The 17,988-nt window shown below is 51.2% G+C and overlaps 1 protein-coding gene and 1 non-coding gene across 3 annotated transcripts in view; one reads left to right on the plus strand and one right to left on the minus strand.

The window, feature by feature from the left end:
- Positions 1 to 461: 461 nt before the first annotated feature.
- Positions 462 to 17,988, minus strand: part of FBXW4 (F-box and WD repeat domain containing 4) — an 87,652-nt gene continuing 70,125 nt past the window's right edge. For both annotated transcript variants that reach the window (XM_025397337.1, XM_025397338.1), the window contains exons 6-9: positions 15,711 to 15,776; positions 2,132 to 2,272; positions 1,415 to 1,556; positions 462 to 1,197 (exon numbers count right to left, since the gene is read on the minus strand). In XM_025397337.1, the coding sequence (XP_025253122.1) occupies positions 1,078 to 1,197; positions 1,415 to 1,556; positions 2,132 to 2,272; positions 15,711 to 15,776 (469 nt within the window). In that variant the 3' untranslated portion in view covers positions 462 to 1,077. The remainder of the gene's footprint in view (positions 1,198 to 1,414; positions 1,557 to 2,131; positions 2,273 to 15,710; positions 15,777 to 17,988) is intronic.
- Positions 13,798 to 13,902, plus strand: LOC112632243. The gene has a single exon (XR_003121309.1). It is a non-coding gene; the product is annotated as a U6 spliceosomal RNA (small nuclear RNA).

The raw sequence follows: 17,988 nt of genomic DNA on the forward strand, positions 1-17,988 counted from the left end.
GCAGTAGCCAAGATCGCACCACTGCACTCTAGCTTGGGCGACAGAGCAAGACTCCGTCTCAAAACAGCAAACAAACGAAACAACAACAACAAAAACAGAAACCTTGGAAATAGAACACAGGATGTTAAGGCATTGTGGGTAAAAAGCCAGAATAAGGGTCATAATGTTGCCAAGAGTGTGTGTTGGGGTAGGGGTCACCACAGGTAACAACTGAGCTCCCAGCAGCCTGGACCCTTTCCACAGTCCCCTCTGCAAACCCACAGGTGACCCTCCACACCCCAAAGGCTAAAGAATAGGTCATCAATGGCAACTGTTCCTGAAAAAAAGAAACCTTTGTTCTTTGGGATACAGACCCATGAGGCTAGTCTTGTCGTTTCAGCAGCACACACAACCCTGAGCTTGGGTCTCCTGTTCCCTTCTCCTGGGGCCTTCTGGAACTATTCAGCCAGTGAGGAACCAGATCTGTGAACAATCAAGCTTTATTTTTACAAAAATGAAAATTGTAGCTTGTCTCAACAGCCAGCCTGAGGTAGGGCTGGCTCAGAACTCAGAACTGCTGGGTTCCCTCTGCTCTTTATTGGTTTCAAAGCAAAACCAGGTCACAGTGCCCCAGGAAGGAACCCCCGGCCCCGAGAGGTTGGTCAAGGGTGAGGTCTGGCTGGTGCCAGTGGGCTATTGGCAGCCTTACCTTTCCTTCCAGGAAGGGGCAGAAAGGAACCATCTGGGAAGGTGGGAGCACCTCATCTCACTCTGTAGGCTATCATGGCTCTAATAAGGGGTATAGGATGGGCCTCTCTAGGCCAGATCCTTGCTCTGGATGCAAGGCCCCGGTTCAGCCACACTCTTCCAAAGCAGCAGGTCCTGCCTCTCCAACAGGTTCCCGGGAGGGACTGCATCTCTGGTAAGCCCCAAAGCCCCAGGAGTCAGAAGCCTCTAGTGCAAGGTGCCTGAGCACTGGGGTCACAGGCCCAGGAGCACAGTGGGGCACTGGGGAGGAGCTATCACTGCACCCTCCAGGCAAGAGAGGTCCCTGAGTAGCTGGTTTCCCTGGCCCAGAGGCAGGGGTTGCCCTGATGGTCATGGGTTTTGAAAATCCAGGACATGGAGGTTGTAAGACAGCGCAGCATAGAGATGCTTGGTGGTGAGACGCAGGCAGTACACAGGGCTGCTGAGGGGGGTCGACGTCAGCGGGAAGGCCTGGAAGGGAGGGCACAGGAAGTGGTAAGAGCTTTCCAAGTGGGACAGAGGTGTGCCATAACCCAGGATCCCCAGGCCCAGGGGAAGAGGGACATGTGCCATTGTAGGCTTCTTCCAACCCTTTCTAGGCACATCCTTGGCTACCTCACCCTCTCCCAAATGCAGCCCATAATCATGAGTCTTGGCATCCTGGAGAAGAGGTGGGCAGGACACTTACATGCAGGCAAGCCCTTTGGCGCCGGTCCCACAGCCGTACAACACCGTAGTAGGAGGAACCTGTGGCCAGCAGGTGGTTGCCATCTGTCTGCAGGCAGTACAGGGTGCTGTCATGGGGCTCCTCCCACTCCATGACACATTTCCTGTCCAGGAAGAGGAGACGCAGAAGGAGGTTTAGGGTACCCTCCACCTCTGCCCAGCTTTCTTGGGCCTAGAGTGGCTGAGGGGAGTGTTAAGGAGCCATTCCGGGATGGAGACAGAAGCCGAAATCATCAGATTCATCAAAAACCGAACTTCATGGGAGAAAGCATCTTCTGTAGAGGGCTGTCTCACCATGGCCCAGACCACAGAGCAGATTATGCCTGCACTTCTGTTTGCATATGGCCAGCTACTTATCACTGGACTCAAGAGGGGAGAAGTAACACAGGCCTCAAGAAAGGCTGGGACAGGATATTGAGGGACAGTACCCTGATGGCTCCGGAGGCTCTGGGAAACGCCTGCCTTTGCTAGGGCCTGTTGGCTATAGTTTCCCAAGCCACTGCGACCAGGGCTGCCCAAGTGCAGGAAGTCTAAGCTTGATATGACCTTGCAGGACTCTTCCTTCCCAGCCCTGACATGGAGTCTCTGTGCCCTCTCCCATGGGCCAACCCAGGACTGGAGAAAGGACCAGGATTGGTGCAGACCCCCACCACCTGTCCTCTCTGCCCAGCACACTCACCGGACACTGGTGCGGAGGTCCCAGTAGCGAACATAGGTGTCATAGCCACAGGACAGCAGTGTGAAAGGGGACTCATACATGACATCCAGCACCCCAGCCCCTGGGGGAAAGTCACTGCCCAAGTGTGTCATCAGCTGCCCACTGGGAAGGGAAGGACAGAGTGAGGCTGCTCCACATGGGCCATACACATTCGTTCCACCTTCAGAGGGCATCAGACCTTGGGGAAATGTTCTCTTTCCTCAGCTAGAATGAGACTCAAGGAAGGGGGCTGAGGGAAGAGATGCCCAATTCCTACCCACCTCACCCCTGCCATGAGGCCTCTGCAACCAGTCCCATGTCCCACCTCTCCCCCAGCATCCCAGGCCTCAGCAGCTCCTCCATCACACCTGCGTGCCAGCTGCCACCCACCCAGCCACTCCTCCTCAGGACGATGAATGGGGCTTGCTGAAGGGGTCGGCCCCCCTCACATACACGTACACATACACATACACACACACACTTGGTTACTTTATACTTCTTGATCCTGCAGGTCATGCAGTTCTGAGCTGCCTGAGTCCAATGCCTTAATTCCTCCCTGTAATCTGGGGCTCAAACCTCATTGGGGATAAAGACCACACAAAGGGAGAAGGGGAGTCCCAGGAGATGTTAAAACAAGTAAACACCTTTGTGTTTGGGGAGAGAAATCGCTGAGAAAGCAGCTTAGCGAGCTGTCCCTGGTGTTCCTGGCCTAGCTGGCCCCCAGCCCGGGGCTAGCACGCCTCTGTGATCACAGCCCCCAGCCTGCGGGACTCCAGCCTGCTCCCCCCACCCTCACCCCACCCGGTGGCCGAGAGCAGATTACTGAGAAGAACAATTTCTTTGTGACTGTGTAATTCCCTCCGTGACCGCGGCAGTGGGCAGACCCTTTGCCCTGATGCCAGACCCCTAGCAACCATGTAGGGGGGCCTCCTGTCCCTAGCAACTACCCCTCAACATCAAGTGCACCCGCTAATCCCTGCGGCCAGGGGATGGGTAGAAGTATTGAGTTTCTGCAGAATGACTAGGGGGAATGAAGGAAAAGGGGCGCCCTCCAGGCCTGATGCCTCAGCTTCCTTTACCCATGAGACGCTGGGCTCTCCCATGCCATGACAGGAGAAACAAGGCCATGGACACTTCAAAGGGATGTCCAGGTAAGAGGCCCTGGCATGGAGTGAGGGGACTTCATGGCTCACCAGCGCAGCTTTGGTCCAAGCAGCATGTCAGCAAAGGGCTTGAGGCAGACAAGGCAGCCAGCCACACGTCTGAATGCAGATGTCAGCTCTCATCCTTCCACCTCATTCAGACCCTGACCCACAACCTCCCTTCTCCCTGACACAGCTGCCATCTTCCCTTAAGGCCGAAGGAATCAAAGGAGGAGACTGAGGGTTCCTTTCTGCCCCTTCCACCTTTTCCCCTTTGAGCCCTGGGCAGTGAGCCCTGGCCAGGAGCACTGCTGCTGCCAGTGGGGAATTAATCCCCAAGTCAGCACCCCTGCCCCCAGCCTCCTTCTCAGGGAAGTTCTGGTCTTCGTCTCAGTAGCCCAGAGCTGGGCCTGTGGGGAGAAGATGACAAGCCTCTGTTGGGGGGCTCCTGAGAGGGATCAGGCAGAAGCCTTCTCCCCAGATCAGCATCCCTTAGAGACTGTTAACCTTGGCTCCCAGAGAAGCCCTGCCTTCCCAGATGGCCACCAGCCAAGATTCAGCCACCCTGGGCAGGCCAGAGCCCTGTAGGAGAGTCAGTCTCTCTCTCACAGGTATACTGGGTGCATGCTGGGTAGGGGCTGTTTGGCTCCACAGTTCTCCTCCCTCTTCCAGATTTGGGGGCCCTGCCCCCTCCATTAGTGAGGCCTTAAGGAATGACTGAGGAGCTCTCCCCTTTAATCTATAGAAGTAATTTCATGTTTGTTTGAAATAGAAGATGAAAGGCAGTGGGGGTTGGGAGGACTGAAGCCCAGCATGGCTCTACCTGCCCACCCTGGTCCCTGGGTTCAGAGGGAAGGAGAGCTGGGCACTCATGGGGCTGCACAGGGACAGCAGTATAAGAGGCCCACCCAGACTGGGCTGCCAACCTGGGCCCCTACTCCAGCATTCATGCCACCACTGGAAAATGTCATGGCCATAAGTATCTGCAGTAAGAAATACAGGACAGCCCAAAGGGTCCCTGCCCTCAGGGGGAGACCCAAGGGCCCAAGTGAGCACCAGGCCCTGGGGGCCAACACAAGTCCTGAGAGCCCCTGGTCTGCCCACACAGCCTGGCCAGGAGCTGAGAAGTTTCTTTCTGCTGCGCTGTTCTCTGGTTCTCTAAAATGGCCACACACACTTTAAATGGGCCAATAAAAAGATACAATTTCTTTTGCCCTGGGCCCAGGACCCTCAAGGCTCTGTTGTGTGGTGCCCGTGAGGTTAAGTTCAGAGCATAAACTGACACACCAGCCTCTGGGAAAAGGCCCATCTCTTCAAATAGCAACCCAGCAGTGCCACAGGAGCCCTGCTGGGGCTTTGATTTGGGAAAACAAACAGAAATGGCACCGTGGGCCCTTCTCGGCCCCCACCCCAAGACCTATTTAACTAGAAAACTCTAGCTCAACTGCTCTGGTAGAGAGATTGGCCCGACAATAGCCCCAAACTTTGGGGGAAAGGGGGACAAAACAAGCTGTCTGTCTCCTCATCCCCTCCTCCTGAGCTCCTTTTCTTACTGCAAGTGTGTTCTTGTAAAAACGATTAGATTGCAATTTGTATAACGTGGTGACCCCCCAAATTCAGACATTTCACCCCTTTTCTCTGGAAAGAATGTTAAGAATGCTTCTCGGCCTCTCACTGTGGGGGGTGAGGGGGGGGTGCAGAGCCTTGGCTGTTGCACAGCTTGTGTGGGAACAGGGCTGCTGCTCAGAGCCCTGGGCCAAGACGGGAGCAAGGGCCTGCCTGTCACTATAGAGGGCCAGACAAAAAGTCCATTCCCTTCCAACTCCCATGGACAAAGCCCAGGCCTCCAGGAGCCACTAAGTGCTGGGGGCCTCCACACCCCAGCCTCCCCCGAGCCAAGTCCAGCAATTCTCTCTCGACCCAGGGAAACATAAAGACAGATGGGGCCGCCCGTGTGAGCCTGATGAATGAGACGCAGGCTGAGGAGGGGCAGCCTGAGGGAGATCTGTTTCCTTGGCTCTGGCCGTGTGCAGGCTACTCCTGGGAACCCCACTACCTGGACAGGAAGAAGCAAGCAGAGTGTGGCCACACCCCTGAGAGGTCAGGGCCCCCTGGCCCAAACTATCCTGCTGCCCAGGTGACTCTACTGCAGCTGGAGGGAGAGAGAGAAGGGGAGTCAGAGAGGAGGGACATTTACATGAAACGCTGACACCCATCACCATCTTTGTGGGGAGCAGCTCACTGGTGGTAGGGGCTGGCCCTAAAGACCTGGATGGCCCACCAGGGACAGGCCCTGAGTTCTAAGCTGGACTGGGCACAGGGGGCAGTCCCTGGCACCTTACCCCTGCCCACCAAGTTTGCAGAGCTAGGAAGCCTGGTGCCCTGCTGTACTTCTCCCAGCTTCCCCTACAGCCGCCTGTACTAGAGCATTCCTGAGTCACCACCTCCTCCACCTCCCAGCCCACAGCTCAGCATGTCTGTGGCTCCCACACCATTTTTCAGTCATTTTTAACATCCTGGGTTCCTGATGCTGTTCTCTGGAGACCCTATGGATGCTCATTCCTGCATCTGTTTGGGTCTGTGCTTACCCGTGCACCTGTCTGCCATGTGCTACCTTGAAATGCAACAATGGCTTTTGGAGAGAGAGAGAGAGAGGATGGAAGGGTGACAAAGAGTTGACCTTCTTCCATCTCTGCTGCCTGGGGGGCAGATGGCTTGAAGGTATAAGCTGGGCCCAACATGGTTGCAAAGAGAATGGGAGGTTTTTCCTCCCTTCTATCTCCTCCTTCCTTCAGTTGAGCATTTTCTGTATACAAAGCATTGTGCTTGGGCCGGGCGCGGTGGCTCAAGCCTGTAATCCCAGCACTTTGGGAGGCCGAGACGGGCGGATCACGAGGTCAGGAGATCGAGACCATCCTGGCTAACACGGTGAAACCCCGTGTCTACTAAAAAAAAATACAAAAAGCTAGCCGGGCGCGGTGGTGGGCGCCTGTAGTCCCAACTACTCGGGAGGCTGAGGCAGGAGAATGGCGTGAACCCGGGAGGCGGAGCTTGCAGTGAGCTGAGATCCGGCCACTGCACTCCAGCCTGGGCGGCAGAGCGAGACTCCGTCTTAAAAAAAAAAAAAAAACAACAACAACAAAGCATTGTGCTTAATGGAAGCTACAGAGAGATGTAAGCTGTGACTATCAAAGAGACTTTGTCCCTGCCTTCAAGGAGTATTCAATCCAGGGAGAGAAAGAAGTCTGCAACATGTATCCAACTAACAAATCAAAGTGTGAGTTGGTAGGTACCACAGAGAACAACAGAAAATTCTACAAGGGGGCAGTTAAGAAAAGTGAGCATTTCTGGCTGGGGGTGTTGACTGATTCTTCACTGAGAGACAGGACTGTCATAGGCAATGACAAGACACGGAGATGGCCCAGGTGGCAGGAACAGCAACAACAAAAGTGCAGCGCTAGGGCAACCGGGCTGTTTTGGCGGCAGCTGGCAATCTGGTTTGGTTGGAGGCTTGGGAGTGTGCTGGCAGGGTCCGGCCTCCAGGCCACAGTGGGCCTTAAGGTGCACATCCCTCACCCGGCACGAACTCCGTGAGTGGCAGACAGCCATGAGGCTTTTGAACGAACAGTGATTGTCCTAGTTCAGGCCCCAATTGTAGATAAGGAAACTGAGAGTCACAGACGAAAAGTGACACTGTCATATAGCAAAGAAGAGCAGAGCCTGAATCCATGATAAAGGCAGAGCTCCTGGAAATCCCGTCTGGTAGCAGCTTTCAGGATGACGGGAACAGAGGGAAGTAAGCTGAAGGGCCTGTTCTCTTTGCTGGAGCCAGATGAGACGGCTGCGAAGGTTACCTGGTGGCAGAGTAGCCACCGCAGCAACAGCTCACATATCCTGAGTCCATACTGTGTACCAGGCAACATGCTGAGTGTTTTATTCGTTATCAGCCCATTTAATCCTCGCAACAGGCTTTGGAGGTAAGTTTCTTAACCCCATTTTACAGATGAGAAAATGAAGTAACGCACCCAGTAAATCTTAGATCAGGTCTATATGCTCCACGGTGCTGGCACTCCCTGCCTTCACAGACAATGCAGCCACTCCATCACTGGCCCCTCAACATCCCCTATTACAGCTGCACAACTGGACTTGCCCCAAGAGTTACCCACGGCCACCTCCAGCCCTTTCCAGCTCTTTGCAGGTCTTTCCGTCTCACAGATGCCCAGAGGCTTGCCCTCTGGTGGGGGTAGTGAGAGAATCAAGGGGACAGATAGGTTCTAAACGTTAACAATGGAGTAGCTACGGAAGCTTCGCTTGCCTCGGCCCCATNAGGTTCTAAACGTTAACAATGGAGTAGCTACGGAAGCTTCGCTTGCCTCGGCCCCATCAGGTGAGAAGGAAGGAAGGGCCTTCTCAAGCATACAGCCTCTCACATGCATGTATCTGTGCGCGCACCCCCAGCACCCGCCCGCGCACATGTGTTCAGACACAATGGCTCAAAGGCCAGGCAGCCCACTTTGTACTGCTAACAAGGGGGCCGTAATTACAGGAAGGGGCAGCCGGGCAGATAAAAGGATACAAAATTTCAACATCTGTTGCCATAAAGGGATAAGGAGAAGTGAAACGCAAAGTATCAGTTTGGTGTCAGCAGGCAGAGAGCCAATTTCAAAGAGTTCAGGGGGACAGAGGAGACAAGAAAGAAAAAGTTATGGGGGGAGAAAGAAAGAGAAAGAAATTACAGGGTTCCTTAAAGAGGTAAAGAAAAAAGAATGAAAAAAAGCTGTCAGTAATGCTTTCAAAGGAGAAGGGAGGTACTTTAAAGAGGGGTAGTTCCCGTAATCACCCTGACTGTGGGCCAGGCCACTGCACAGGGTGGGGGCAGAGTGCTGGGGCAGAGACAAAGCCACACCTGGGCAGGAGGGGCACTAACAGTGCCCTCAGAGCAGCCCAGCCTGTGTGCAGGACACAGCTTCCTTCTCCAGACAGAAAGGGCTCCAGCCAAGTGTCCCTTACCATTCCATATGTCATCAGATGCCCTGACACTCATATCCTGTGCTCAGTTCAGGATACCAAGGCCAGTTCCCAGCTCAGAGGGAGAGTTCTACCAGGCCACAGCCATGGCTGACCAGGTGGCCCTTATCAGTGCTGCAACACTGTGTTCAGTGGAAAGGGCCACTAACTCCAGCAACAGGGGTCAGGATCAAGGAGAGCTTTGTGGTGGAGGTGCTGTTTATGCTGAAGAGTGAGCAGGGTTTCATTAGGCACAGAGGGGGTATTCCGGGCATGGGGTTGGCTTGAGCCCAGGCTCAGAGGGGAAAAACCTAGGGCATCTGTTAGGATGGGTGAGAAGCATATTCTGCCCCTGCCTTTGTTGAAAAAAGGGGAACTTGGGAGCTTTGAGGTGGAAGTGGAGGTGTAACGGGACCAGGGATGACCCTGGCCCAAAGGGGAAGGGGAATCAATGGGATGTGTACAGGGCTTGCCACACACACAGGGCAGCACAGGGCCTGGCCAAAGACTCAATACCCTAGGAGCAGCCAGGTCACCAACCACCTCACTACCCCCTTCCCCACCCCACAATCTCAGCGGGGCTTAGGACTGTGGCTGTGGTTGGACCTACTATGACACCTTTAGGTCTGGGATTAAAGGGCTCTCCATCCTGAAGCCCACCTGCCCACAGGCTATCAGGGGCCCAGCTGTGCCCTGTGCTCAGGGCACCAGTGCTAGGTCCATCTTAATGCCCCTTGGCAGAAAAAAATAAAACCCACCACAAGCGTAAGCCCATGGGGGCAGGGGGCATGTGTGATGTCAGGCCAGTCAGACCCACTTGGGCCTTCCAGCCACCAGGAGCTGGGCCCCACACACACAATCAACACATGGCACCTTCCCTGGGGCCTAGCCAAGGAAGGGTCCTGCTCAAACATAAGAGGACACAAGATGAGCCTCAATTCCTCCAAACCCCAGGCTCGGGCAGGATGGCTTTGGCACAGTTCCTCAGGGTCTGATGGGATCATAGGGCCTAGCTATGAATACTGCAGTGGTTGGTCAGTCAAGATGAAGGTACAGGAATTCCTGGCACCTGGGAGTTAGGGAATGGGCTTGAAGACCACCTACCGTCAGAAGCAGGAATATTCTGGCACTTTGAGGTTGGGTGAAGGACTCTTTCTCGTTGAGATAGTAATCCCCTGTCCCTGAGCCTAACCCCATGGTGCCTGGCTCCATAAGACAGAAAGGCAGAACAAGAGGAAGGGAGAGGGGCACAGCCAAGTTCCTTGCCACTTAGGCAATGGCTGTGTGCCTGTGACTGCCTTCTGACCTGTGTGCTTTAGTCAACGACTCCCCCTCCATCCCTGTTCCAGCCCAGCCTGCAAGGAGAACAGTCTCTAGAGGTCTTGATGGAATGAGGGGCTGAGGGAACAATGGTGACCCTGAAAGTGGTGCAGGTTCTGTGAGAAGCAGCATTGGCTGCCTGAGGGTGAGCAGCTGAGAGACACACATAGACGTGGGTGATGGCTCCCGATGGGAGCGCTGGTGCCCAGCGGGTGGCTACAGCTTTGAGTGTGTCCCAGCCCCCACCATCATCCAGGGTATAGCAATGCTTAGGGCAAACTGCCCCTCCAGTACTCCCCGCTCTCCACCCAAGCCCCAGCACATACATAAAAGAGAAAATCCAGGCACTCCTCAAGTTTCAGCGGTGACAGGTTAAAAGCAAAGAATCCATCCAGCACCGCTCACCACCCAGCCCCAAGTCCTACCGGCAGTGCTGCTCCACCTCTCAGATTGGCCTGTCAGTCAGGCTTTGGTGTTATTGAAAGATCAAACTTTGTCCTGCCTGTTCATTACCTTAATCCTATTTTCTACATGGCTTTATTATCTACTTGGGTTTCTCTGGGAAAGACAGCTCTAGAGAGTCATCCTGTACATCAATTTCCTCCCACCAAAAGCAAATGCCTCCACCAGGGCATCTTTCCTCAATCACTGTACCACTTGGTCCTCCAAGCTTCTCTGGGGACAGGACAGATGTTTAAACAAAGCCTGGTTCCTCCCAGTAGATGAACCTGGGGCTGGAGAGAAGGCACTGCTAAGTGGTGCCCAGGGCAGCCCTGCCACAAGGAGCAGAGCCCACAGGCTGGCCAGAAGGGGCAAGGCTGTTTCTTCTCAGGCTCCAGTAAGAACTGAGGCCACAGCTGTTTGGTTTGTTTTGTTTTTAATGTTTTTGGTAAGAAACAAGGTCTCATCATATTGCCCAGGCTACTCTCAAACTCCTGAGCTCAAGCGATCCTACTGCCTCAGTCTCTCAGAGTGCTGGGATTCCAGGCATGAGCCACCATGCCTGGCTTGTCGCTGTCTCATACCCATTCTCATTAGGGTCCAATCTGGTTTCAATAAAGACCCAGTGTTTGGGGTTGGTGAGATCTAGGGGTTTCATAAGAGAATAACAGTCAAAGAAATGGTGCCTTAGAACTCCATCCTGACCATAAATCTGCACGGAAGAGTACCCTTCACCAAGGCAACCATAGGCAGAAGAGGCCATTCAAAGATTACCCAACCTTTGAGATGATGCTGGGCCACAGTGGTGTACCCAGCCCACCACCCGGCTTGTGTGTCATCCTGGGCCCAGGCAGGTGATGATGCCAAACACAAGGCCCAGTTATGTAACTAAGTAAAAACTTTCATCAGAATGCCCATCTTGGTGACCCACAGCCCACTGTCAAGAGCCTTCCCTGTGCCAGGAGGTCAGCAGGTTCACCTCCTCCTCCACTAGTCACTAAGACACGGATATTTTGAGAACTAAAAGCCTCCACAAGCCAGGCACAGTGGCTCACACCTATAATCCCAGCACTTTGGGAGGCCAAGGTGGGAGGATCACTTGAGTCAATGAGTTTAAGACCAGCCTGGGCAACATAACGAGACCTTGTCTCTACAAAAAAATTTAAAAATTAGCCAAGCATAGTGGTGCATGTCTGTAGTCCTAGCTACTTGGGAGGCTGAGGCAGAAGGACCATTTGAGCCCAGGAGTTCAAGGCTGCAATGAGCCGTGATGATGCCACTGCACTCCAGTCTGGGTGACAGAGCAAGTCCCTGTCTCTCAAGAAAAAAAGAAGCCTCCACAAACTCCGAGGTACTAGTTTGGGTGGGGAGGAAGAGCAGGAAAGGGACAGCTTGCATTAGTTGAATGCCTCCAAGGTGACAGGCACTGTATGGGACACTTTTTCACAATAATTTTGTTCATACCAGTTCTGTTAGGTAGGGATAACTAATTTCCACTTTACAAATGAGGAAACTGAAGTCCAGAGGGCCCCAGATCACAGCAAGAGGCACAGTAGTTCTGAAAGCCAGGTCTGTTTGGCCACACAGCCAGTTCTCCTTCCCGAGCTCCTCACAGCCTCCCATCACACTGGCCCTAGCACCAGGGGAGGGGCTGCCTCTACCCCAGTCCCATTCAGAAGGAAGGAGGGCCTGTGGCAGGAGTTTCGTAGGGTGAGCTCATGGGGAACAAGTTTCACAGACTCTAGGAGCTCCGGTATCCCAGGGGCTAAAGCAAAAAGCAGTCCTGGGAAGTTTCAGTTAGGCTAGCAACAGTGGAGTACGACTATTGGCTATATTAACAAAAGCAGAAGATTTAAAATGAAGGAGGTGCCAGCATCTGCTACTCATCAGACCACACCTGGTCTGTCCAGTAATCAGTTATGAACATGCCATTTCAAGAGGGATAAAACGAGATAAATTAGAGAAACTTTCAGGTGAGAATGGTCCTGAAACCAATGTGAGACCAACACTATAGGTCACCTATCTAGACATTCCTCATATTCTTTCTAGCCAAGCAAACCCAGCTTCTATGCCATCCCTCCCCGCACCTGCTGCTGCTAATGTGTAGGGGCAGGGGTGGAAGCTGAGTTCTTCCCTTGGCCCAGGAAGTGAATCTTGACTGGTCATTCCATTCCCCTGGCCAGGGTTTGGTTTAGGGCGAGTACTGGAATACAATTTTGACTATTAGATGTGAGGAAAAGTCTGCTTGAAAAATTCCTAAGAAAGGCTTCCTCATCTTAAAAAGGGGCCCCAGACAGGGACATATGCTATTCCTATTTCCCTCTGAGTGTTGCATTGCAAGCTGGTGGAGCAGCTCTAAATAAGCTTGAGAGCAAAAGCCACCTTGACCAGGGTAGCAAAGCAGAAAGTGAGAGAATCTGGGCCCTCATGATCTCATGGAGCTACTGAACCATCAACCCTGGAACCCATCCAACTTCTGGGTTCCTTGTCATCTAAGATAGTAATAATCCCACTGTTGTTTGAGCCACTTTGTGTTTTGGTTTTTGTTTTTGGAAACAGTCTCACTCTGTCACCCAGGCTGGAGTGCTGTGGCAGGTGAGCCACTGTGCCGGGCCTATTTGAGCCACTTTGAATTAGGTCTTCATTGCAGCCAAAGGCTATGGCTAACTTATCTACTATGTTAATGAGGAACAACTGAAGGACCTAGAACTTGTGGCCTGAAGAAGAGGAGGCCCTGGAAGAGCAGAACCAAGGTTTTCAGATATTTACAGGTCTGTTCTTCAGGAGACAGGTTCAACTTGCTTGTCTCTTGTCCAGGATCCCAGCTTCAGGGAGCAAATCAACCCATGATAAAGGGTGGGCATTCTCACTCACAGAGCTACCGAAAGACAGAATGGTTGTTTGGGGAAGTAGGGAGTTTCCCATCCCTGTTCTTGGATGACTATCAAAAGAGAATGTTGAAGGAAAAAACCATGATTCATTGATTAAAACATCTCGTGTTGTTTTAAAAATTTTGGAAAGACTGACTATAGAATGGATTTTTCAAAACAACAACAACAAAAGCTGTGGCTACTGCTTTCCTAGGGAGATGGAGAAAAATGGAGAAGATAAAGCTCAGCGACTGAGGAAGCGGGTGAGAAGAGCATCCTCACTAGTGCTGCCAATTGTGGCATTTAAGACACAGACTCTGGGGCCTCGGACGAGGTGAAGAATTCTTAGACTTGACACCAAAGACACAGTCAATGAAAGTCAATAATTTAGATTCCATCACAATTTTAAACAGTTGCTCTTCAAAAGACCCTGTTAAGAGGATAAAAAGACAAGCAGCCAGGCACGGTTGCTCACGCCTGTAATCCCAGCACTTTGGGAGGCGGAGGCAGGCAGATCATAAGGTCAGGAGATGGAGACCATCCTGGCTAACACAGTGCAACCCCGTCTCTACTAAAAAATACAAAAAATTAGCCGGGCGTGGTGGCGGGCACCTGTAGTCCCAGCTACTTGGGAGTCTGAGGCCGGAGAATGGCGTGAACTCGGGAGGCAGAGCTTGCAGTGAGCCGAGATCGCGCGACTGCACTCCAGCCTGGGCAACAGAGTGAGACTTCATCTCAAAAAAAAAGACAAGCTACAGATTGGGAGTAGATATTTGCAAATCACATATTTGACAAAGGACTAATATCTAGAATACAGAAAGAACTGTCAAAACTCAATGGTAAAACAAAACAAAATAAAAAAAAACCTGCTTGCCTCGGCAGTACATGTACCAAAATGGAAATGATACAGAGAAGACTGGCATGGCTCTTGTGCAAGAATGACATGCAAATTCATGAAGTGTTCCATTAAAAGAAAACAATCCGGCAGGCAAAAGACATGAACAGACGTTTCACCAAAGAGAATATTCATATATGAAATATATGGCAAATAAACATGTGACAATATATTCAACATCATTAGCTATTAGGGAAATTCAAATTAAAACATGATGAAATATAACATCATGGTTTAAAAATAGTGAATCCAGGCATCATGGCTCACACCTGTAATGGTTTAAAGATAGTGAATCCAGGCATCATGGCGCATGCCTGTAATTCTAGCACTTTGAGAGGCCTAAGCAGACGGATCGCTTGAGCCCAGGACTAGCCTGGGCACAATGGAAACTCATCTCTTCAAAAAACCCACAAAAAATTAGCTGGGCGTGGTGGCACATGCCTATAGTCCCAGCTGCTAGGGAGGCTGAGATGGGAGGATTTCTTGAGGCCAGAAGTTCAAGACCAGCCTGGGCAATATAATGATAACCTGTATCTCTAAAAAAAAAATAAATAAATACAGATTTTAAAAAAGAAAAAAAATAGTGAAATACCAAATGCTGGTGAGGATGTGAAGAAATTAGATCTCTCATACATTGGTGGTGGGAATGTAAAACGATAAAGATACTCCAAAAAATAGCTTGGCAGGTAAAAACTAAGCATACACTTACCAAACAACCCAGCATTTGTACTCCTTGGCATTTATCCCAGAGAAATGAAAATATACGCCCACACAAAAACCTGTACGCATTGTACTAGCTTTAGTTGTAATAGTAAAAAAATTGAAAACAGCCCAAATGTCCTTCAATGGGGAAAAGAAACTTTGGTATATCCATACCACGGAATACTACTTAGCAATAAAGAGGAATGCACTATTGATATATGCAACAACATCTGTGAGTCTCAAGGGAATTATGCTGAGTTTTTAAAAAGCCAGTTTCAAAAAGTGACATACTGTATGATTCCATTTATATAACATTTTCAAAATGACAAAATTATAGAGATGGAGAACACATAAGAAGTTGCCAGGAATCAGGGACAATGGGAAGAGGAGGAGGGGAGAAGGATGGGTGTGATTACCAAGGAGTATATGAGGAATCTTTGTGCTGATGGAACAAAGAGTTCTGTACCTGGATTGTGGTGATGGTTATCTGAATCTACACGTGATAAAATTGCAAAGGACTAGACACACACAGACACAGACCTACACACACACACACACACAGTACAATCTGAATAAAGGTCCATGGATGGTACCAGGGTCAATTTCCTGGTTTGATTATATTATATATTATGTAAGATGTTACACAAACACCTTTCCATCTTATTTTTGTAACTTCATGTGAATCTCTAATTATTTCAAAATTAAAAGTCAAAAAAAAAAAAAAAAAAAAACAGAATGGTAGATAATCAGATGGGAACATGTCAAGCCTGCCAAAGCAGAGAATTGTGAATAAAACCTGCATGTATTTTCACTGTTATGTATAATTCTTTTTATAGGTCTGTAGGGCACCTTCAAAATTTATTTTAGCAAAATCATCTCTGGGGATAGATGGGATTTTATATAGCCACATAGGCACACCTCAGAGAAAGAGTATCATAAATCCAAATTGTTGTTGTTATCATAAATTCTGCATGAAACTATTTACCTATTATAAATTACTTCAACAGTCTTCTCCAGCTAACCCCGAATGATTCCATGTGAGAAGGCACCACAGCAGAGGCCTCCTACTACACCACTTTCCAGCCTTCTCCTGGACCACTCAGCCAACTGAGGCAGAGGCTGGCTCAGCAAGCTTTCCTTCACCTCCTGGGCTGGAAGCCAGGGTGGGCTCAGGAATCTCTTACCTGTTGAGGTCCCAGATTCTCAGGGGTGAGAAGTGCCCGCAACAAGCCGTCCCTGTCACAAAAGAGCTGCCAAACAAAAGGAGAGCAGAATCAGATCTGGCTTGTCAGAACCTGCGGTGGAAATGGCTAACAATGGGAAATGCCGTGCTCATTCCCAAGGGGATTGTGGGTTAAGCCAGAATGAGAGAAGTGGCCAAGGGAGCCATCAGAGGAGCTGTGGGAAGACATCTGGGAGCACTGTGAGGGGTATAGCCCCGCAGAGGTGCCTGGCCAGAAGACCCACGAGCTCAGCCACAGCTGGCCTGCTGCACAGACTAGGTTGAGTGGTCCCTGCGCACCATAAAAACAGATCTCTAGATGTGACAAGTTTGAGCCCAAGGGAGAGCAAGCCTGTCGGGTTCCTGTTTAGGAACCCCAAGAGCACAATGGCAGGGCACAGAAAAGGGCTCCAAGGAACAGGCTGCTGGGGCTGGAAGGTGATGCCTCTGGTCAGAAGTAGGGACAACTGAGGGGCATTCCTGAAGGTTTTAAGAGCTTGGGGAATCTGGTAATGTGGTATAAGCACAGGGCAGGTATAAAGGCACCAAAATGAGAAAAGGAAAAAATATGAAAGGTGAGTGAATCCCTTGGATGGGTATATGCTAGTACATAGGTGGGGCGGAGTGGGGAATGACAGGGGCCAGGCAGCCAGGGCTTCTGGAGAGTGGGATGGGAGTCCGCCAGAGTCCTCGGAGGCCAATAACGAACAACGCCAAGAGGCACATGAGAAGGAGCAGGCTGACCCTGTTGCCCAGAATGTCCCTTAGAGCCCTAAAAACCTCAACATATACAATCTGCAGAGTCTCACTTTAAATGGAGGCACAAGCCTGGTGTAAAGGATCCATGCAGTGGGCCAGGCTGGCTGTAGCGCTGGCCTAGAACTTGAACCTATGAGCCAGACAACTCTTGTTAGAGGATTTGGTAGGGTGGAGAGGGGAAGCCTTCAGGAAACCTGGGCTTGAAACTTAAACAGCAATCAAGCAAATTGAAAACAGTGGTGTCAGGAGCCCTGGGGCAGGAATGGGCCATGTCCCTACATGTCTTTCATGGGGGGGAAGGAAGACTGGACATACTAATAACACATTAGCAATGTGGGGGCAACAGCCCATCTGCTGTGGCCCAGCCCAGCACCTGTGGCTCTCTGATCCCAAGCATGTCAGTGAGGAGATAGATTTCCACAGAGAGGGCCATGGAGAAGTCAGTGGCTTTGGCTGGGGAGGAGGCTGGCCTGCCAGTTGCTGATGGGGGAGATGTTAGGGCAGGCACTGGCCAAACCACTGATTTACAATCAAAATTGCAGGGCAGGTGTCTGCTCTTCAACCCTAGGCTGATAAAAAGGCCATACGAGCTATCCTGGGACTTTCATGACTCAAGCCAAGACTTCCTCCAGGGATATGCCCCATCATCCTAGCTTCTTCAAGGCTGCCAGCAGCCACAAAAACTATAGAGTGGGAGTGCCAAAACAGCCACTGTGCCATGCCCCAAGTGACAGCCAGCCTGGGAAGCAGCCAGTGGACACTGAAGAACCAAACTACAAAGTCAGAAGGTGTTGCCCTCTCCTCCCTCCCCCAACATTTTTCTCTTTAGGGTAATCCATTAATAACTGGTAAAGCCAATTACCTTGGGCTGGAAACATAATAGCCACTTGGAAATCATTCGAGCAGGCAATTGGACTATCCAGACTTGAGGAGTGGGGGCCAGGTGAAGGGCGCCAGCACAGACACAGGCATCTCTTTTTTTTTTTTAAAGGAGTCTCCCTCTGTCACCAGGCTGGAGTGCAGTGGTGCAATCTTGGCTCACTTGAACCTCCACTTCCTGGGTTCAAACAATTCCCCTACCTCAGCCTCCCGAGTTGCTGGGGCTACGGGCATGCCCCACCACACCCAGCTAATTTTTGTATTTTTAGTAGAGACGGGGTTTCACCATGTTGGCCAGGCTGGTCTCAATTTCTTGACCTCGTGATCTGCCCACCTTGGCCTCCCAAAGTGCTGGGATTACAGGTGTGAGCCACCGCGCCCGGTCAGGCATCTCTTAAGGCCTATGGCAGGCCTCTGACTGGCCGCAGGCCTAAATTAGCATCAAGGTAAGTCAATAGAGAGGGGAGCAACACGGAACTTTAATCTTGCTGGAGGTCAGAGCTGTGGGAGTGGCAGGAATGAGGGTGGGGTAGGGATGCAAACCCCCTTCCCAGGGACTCCTATCCCCCTCTATTCTGGCCCACCAACATCTGGCCCTGATC

This window comes from Theropithecus gelada, chromosome 9 (genome assembly GCF_003255815.1).
Source record: "Theropithecus gelada isolate Dixy chromosome 9, Tgel_1.0, whole genome shotgun sequence".
Lineage (NCBI taxonomy): Eukaryota > Metazoa > Chordata > Mammalia > Primates > Cercopithecidae > Theropithecus > Theropithecus gelada.